Raw genomic sequence first — 6,000 nt, 5'->3', positions numbered from 1 at the left:
TAAAATAAAAAAACCCAGCTCCTGAGCTGCTGACGCGTGGATCCTTTTTGGTCCCGGTTGGTGTTACCAACCGGGACTAAAGGCCCTCCTGCCTGGGCTCGCCGCAGCGGCCACGTGGAGCACCACCTGTCCCGGTTCATAAGCGAATCAGGACTAAAGGTTTTGGTCTTTAGTCCCGACCCTTTAGTCCCGGTTCCAGAATTGGGACAAATGGGCATCTAGAACCGGAATAAATAGACATTTTTCTACTAGTGTATGCATTGTTAATTGGGTTCAATAGGTGCGCTTGATGCAAAAAAAAATAGCAGGATATGCGTCCACTGCATGCGAGATAGGCATCCGCTGCGTGCGTTCCGAACTTCGAATCTATCGCTAAATTCCGACTAGTCAGAAGTGAGCACAGTCCTTAAGAAAATTCTACGTACAACAATTCTTTTAGGTTACCTACAACGGCTAATATACCCGACTGGTGCACCACACGAGTTGATGAGCAGCAGCGTCGAAGAAATATGTTACACAAACTCGCTGACCCAACGCTAAGACGCACAAAGACATGACCAGCTCAAAAAGCAACAAGCAACAAGGATATGGGCTGGACAATAAACAACAAAGGGATAACGCGTTCTAGAAAGAAAAAAAAAAGACGAATGACATCAGCCGATTAAGACTTAGACAGACCCTTTAAAAAACATGTCTGCAAAATTAAGCGGGAAATTCCTCACAGGGGAGGTGAAAGTTCTTTACATATGCAAGTTTAACTAGCAAAACTTTTTTTCTCTCCTGGCCTAGTTGGGTTATTTTGGCATGGTTGGGTTATTCCTCACAGGTTCTCGCCATGTACTTGACACAACAATTCTTGAGTTGCTGGCAGTTGTGTCGCTCGGCGAAATCCACGGTGAAACCCACCGTCTTGGCATCCAGCGCCTTGCTCAGCTTGCTCTCGCAGCTCAGCTTCAGCCTCTCCATGGCGTACCGGTCGGCAGCGACGAGCAGATGCTGCGCCATGTTCGTAGCCTCCTCGGTGGCCTCCTCCATGAACGGCGGCAGGGTGTCCTTGTACATGTAATACAGTAGGGCCTCGAAGACACTTGCGCATATGCCCCTGACGCGAATGCTGCTTCGCCTGCTCTCCACCATGGAGCCGCACAGCTGCGCGCGGAAGACCGGCGACCGCGCGGCGAGCACGCACGCGTGCACCTTGAACCTCCTGAACCAGCCGATCTTGACGGTCATGTCCGCCTTGAGGCCGTCGTCTAGGATCTTGCCGATATCTCTGGTCAGTTCCGAGGGTGGCACGACGACGCTCGTGTCGTCGTCTCCGTGGCCCTCGAAGATGTCGGAGGAGATGATCTCGACGGTGCACTTGATCAGGAGGCAGTCGTCGTTGAGGTAGCCCCACTTGGTTAGATCGGCTTTGCGCACGAACTTGCTGAACCCGTAGCTCTTGTGCGCGGCGGAGAAATCGTGCGTGCTGCCGTTAACTGTGGTCTTCTCCCCCGTCACCGGCGAGCCAGGGCCTTGGAGGCAGAAGGAGTAGTTCGCCCGGACAATGGCCTCCCCGGGGTTTTCCAAGTTGATGAAGACGGACGTGTGTTGCTCGCCGGCGTTCTTGTTGCCGTAGGGGTAGTACTCGACGACCCAGTCGTGGCCGCCGACGCGGAAGGGCTTGGACTCGACGCTGGTGCTGGCTCCTTTGATCAGGGAGTGTCCGGCGACCTTGAGCAGGTGCACGCCTGTGGTGGACGACAGGCGGTGCGTGGAGGCGGTCTCGTTCGCCGCCATGGCCGGCGCCGCACGCACGAGATCGTTACGAGATGGAACCACGGAGTCGATCAATGAAAACAACCTGATGCGTGTGATTCACTTGTCCTCCAAAACAAGATTGTGGAGTAGTATACCCGCGGAAATTGAGGTGTACCAGATTTTGGTGGGTAAAATCACAACCATGGGTCATGAATTGAAAGGGTTTTATTTTTAAACCCTTATAAAGTGCCACACATGACAAATCCGAACGTTTTTTATGGCAAGTTTAGTGACGCGGGATGACAACGTTAGTTGTACCCCACGTCGCGAATCAACTTCTGGTTGAGTTGGTTAGGTGGACAGTGGTATCCCCAACCCATCAGGGTTCAAATCCTGGTGCTCGCATTATTCCTGTATAGGGCGTGTGTGTGTGCGTTTATAGGGATGAGTGTATGCGCGTGTATATGAGCGCTTGTGTCTGTACTGATGCTCAAAAAAAAAGTTGTACCCCACGTCACAACTTTAGGTCACACGTGTGGACCGGTGTACTTCATGTCACGCATGTGGCATTTATCATTTGAGTTATTTTTCGCGGAATGAATTGTGAGTATCGTGCACCAAGTTAAACAAACTAAACATAAATTATTGAGTAACCCCGGAAAGAGCACAGGCGAAAAGGAGGCGACCATGGCTTCCGGTTGCGTGCCGCCAGTGCTGCTGCTGGTTCCCTCTCCCTCCGCCAGCCGCTCAGGTGGCGGGAGGGAGGGGAAACCTCGGATTTGTGCGTTGGATGGGTTCTCAATAGGGTTAGGGTTGAGGAAGACGTTGTCGATGTCGTTGCGGTGTCGTCACATCTGTATAAGTTACCCTGGGCACCGCTTGCGGTTAGGCGGCCCGGCGTCACACCTGAATAAGTTTCCCCGGGCTCCGTTCGCGGTCAGGCGAGGCTCTTGCCTTCGTCTAGGAACCAGCGGGGTGGGGGATCTCCAGATCTCGTTGGGGTCGCGGGCTATGGTGTCTAGAGGTCGAGCGACATTGGCCAGTTGGGTCCTCAGATGGGAGGTGGTTGCGTGGAGATGAAGATTATTCTTCCTCCTCGTCGGTATGATTTTCTATTGTTGTTTTATCTTTTTCTTTGTGCTGCTGCCCGAGGGATGTCCATCTTTGCCCGGGCGGTTGGCCCGGCTGCAACACAGGGACCGGATCCTAGTTCTCCATCTGGAAGGGGCACATATAGTGGTACTTAAAGCTAGAGATGGCGAAGGCTGGTGTAGGCATGTTGGATGCATATGTATGTCCTTGTCTTTTCGGCGCCTGGCTGAAAAAAAAAGAAGGAGCAGCGTGGCGGCAATTATGTCGTGGTTGAAGATGATGACTTGCTTGGGTCTGATTGCATATTCTTGTGTGGCGGGGGTCTTCTTGCAAGGTTCAGGGATGATGACATAGAGTTGCGGAGATCTTCGTGTTCAATTGGTTGTTGTTTCTCTAATTCTTTGTGCGCATGTTAGGATGTGTTTGTGCGGGTCAAGGACTATGCACTGTTTTGTGATTTCAATACAAGCATACTATTAGGAAAACATAAATTTTTGAGAACTAACTTAGCTGATCACAAATTATGGAGTATTTTTATTTTGCAGACATATGCAAAATGAGATTTACTACATGTGTATGTTTTATATGTATCAGGGCATCTTCAACGCTGCCCCGCAAATTTCCTTTGGCAACTGCCCAATGACAGCGGGATCAGTCCGCGGACACTGATGCGGAGGCCGCCTTCCAAAGCTATCCGCATAGATTTCAACAAGCGGTTAAAACTAACCAGACGAAATTCGTGCAAACACAATAGATTTTCATATAAACCGAAAGAGATTCATGCAAACACAACGGATTTCATATAAACCGGACGAAATTCATTACATTTCGGACATATTTCAACTAAAAGGGGATCTCGTTCGTCTCCAGGGGTATAATTTCGGACATACTTCTATTCTAAACCCAGACTAAATGATCGCCTTAGCGATGTCCTCCTTGTCGTTGGTCTTGCCCCACACCTCGTCGACTTCCAGTTCCACCTGACATTGGCGATACAGCCAGCGGGCGGGGTGGATCTCGCGGGCGGAGCGGTAGGACTCGAGCAGCTCCGCCATGTCCACGTCCGGTGCGATTGCCCTGCTGGCGGCGAGCTACTCCTTCGCCTGCTGGTGCTCCTGGAGGAGCTGGAGGTTGTAGGCCATGTTGACCTACGCCTCCCGGAACTGCTCCTCCCACACCATGCCCATGTAATGGGCACGGTCCACGCCGATGGTCATGGTGCAATGCACCGACGAGGGTGGCGCCAGCTGGTCCTCTGTTGCGTCCTCCATTGGGACGTCGTCAGCCATCGGCTGCGTGCCGGCCTACCAGCCAGCAGCAATGGCGGCCATCTCCTTCTTCTGCTCCGGTGACAATCCGTCCCAAAGATCTTTGGACCACGAGGAGGCCAAGGTGGGAGTAGTGCGGAGAGGAAAAGGGACCGGAGGTGGATGCCTATGGCTATGGACAGGGCTACAGTTTATATAGCGGGTGAGTGGCAATGGTGAGCAGTAGACAGACGGACATGTGGCGCCGGAGTAGGTTCTTTGGCAACTGTGTGTTATAAATGTGGGCGGTAGACGAACGGACGTTCGTTCTCTCATTTGAACGTGTAGCAGTTGCGTAAACCAGGAAGCGACGCGGGCGGTGCTCTCTTGGTCGGCGCGCCGCTTCAATGCCAGTGCTAGTGAGACACTACTAGGGAAATGCTTATACACAGGAGCTCGCCGGTAGCGCCTTACTGGTGACGCTTTTACAAGCGCTACTGCTAGCTATAAAACAAGCGCTACTACTAGGGATTTCCCTACTAATGAGAGGTCACGTCTGCTCTGATCGGGCATGAACGCGGCACTGACGCTCTGGAGTAGCACTAACTGTTTCAACAGAAAGCGCGCGCAGACGAGGGAGGGTGTTTTTGTGGGCCACGGCCGACAGGAGCGGACGTAGCAATGGTCCGGACACCCGCAAAGCCCTTCTAGTTTGTCTCCGGTTTACGGAAAAAAGTACGTCCGGACTGCTCAGCGGACCAATACAGGTCCGTGTTGGATGGCCAACACGGGACATCGCGGTCCGGACTTACACATGCGCTTTGAGGTCGGCGGTGGAAATACCCTTACAATGGATAAAATCTAAATCAATTTTCTAACAATAAAGACAGATTGTGGACCAACATGTCCACGTAAATTTTACCATTATATGTCCTTATAACATCATCACAAGTTAGTTTGCGTTGACTGAGAGATTCAGATTACTGTACTGGCAAAAAAATCGCACATACCCTTTGATCCAGATTTATGTAACACCAATTTAAACATTCTTTAAAAAGTATACTCTCATTTAAAGGTATTAGATGCACGAAACAACTCGTAACCCCTTCCTCCTGAATTACTTGTCTTTCTAAAGACAAAAAATGACCAATTCTACACTAGTGTCAAAAATATTTTTATATTATAAAAAGGAGGAAGTAGTAATTAACACAACGTCCAAAAATTAAGGGGCTGTTTGGTTCTAGGCCTTACTTTGCCATACTTTGCCATACATTTTTGTCAAACTTGTCTAAGAGCATCTCCAACAGCCGCTCAACACGTGGCGCGCTAAAAACCAGTTTGCAGCGCGCCCATCGCCTGGTTTGGCGCGGCGGGCAGCGCCGGCTCCAGCAATCGCGGCAAAATGCAGCGTGCGCCCATAGCTCCAACAGCGCGTGCGCTCTCGCACAAACAACATATGCACTTCAAACACAAGCAAAAAGATCAAACACAAAAAAAAATCAACAATAAATAGTTCAATTTCGTTATTACAACTCAAACAAATAGTTTATCGTTCAATACAACAAATAGTTCAACAATACAACATCAAACATCAAACAATACAACAATACAACAAATCACGATGCTCTTTGTCGGTCATTCCAATCCCATCACTCCTCAATGAGATCCTTCTGAAGATCATCATGCGCTGCGGGACGTCGAATGGCATGATAGGAGGCAACAAAACGGGCCACCCTTTCAGCCATCCGCCGCACTCGCACGGAATGTCCCAAGAGCTCATAGTGAGAGTAGTCTACATCTTGGCCACGCTCATTCTCAATGATCATGTTGTGCACGATCACACAAGCGTGCATAATATACCAAAGCATCTTTTGATCCCAAAATCTAGTCGGTCCTCTCACAATAGCAAATTGGGCTT

The 6,000-nt window shown here is 50.3% G+C and overlaps 1 protein-coding gene across 1 annotated transcript in view; it reads right to left on the bottom strand.

The window, feature by feature from the left end:
* Positions 1-1,782, bottom strand: part of LOC119320913 (BTB/POZ and MATH domain-containing protein 1-like) — a 10,079-nt gene extending 8,297 nt beyond the window's left edge. Inside the window, exon 1 of the mRNA XM_037594818.1 lies at positions 835-1,782. Within this exon, the coding sequence (XP_037450715.1) occupies positions 835-1,782 (948 nt within the window). The remainder of the gene's footprint in view (positions 1-834) is intronic.
* Between the last annotated feature and the right edge of the window lie 4,218 nt (positions 1,783-6,000).

Source organism: Triticum dicoccoides, chromosome 6B (genome assembly GCF_002162155.2).
Source record: "Triticum dicoccoides isolate Atlit2015 ecotype Zavitan chromosome 6B, WEW_v2.0, whole genome shotgun sequence".
In the NCBI taxonomy this organism is placed as follows: Eukaryota; Viridiplantae; Streptophyta; class Magnoliopsida; order Poales; family Poaceae; genus Triticum; species Triticum dicoccoides.
Note: the sequence above shows the minus strand (reverse complement) of the source record. Positions and strands in the feature narration are given on the sequence as shown.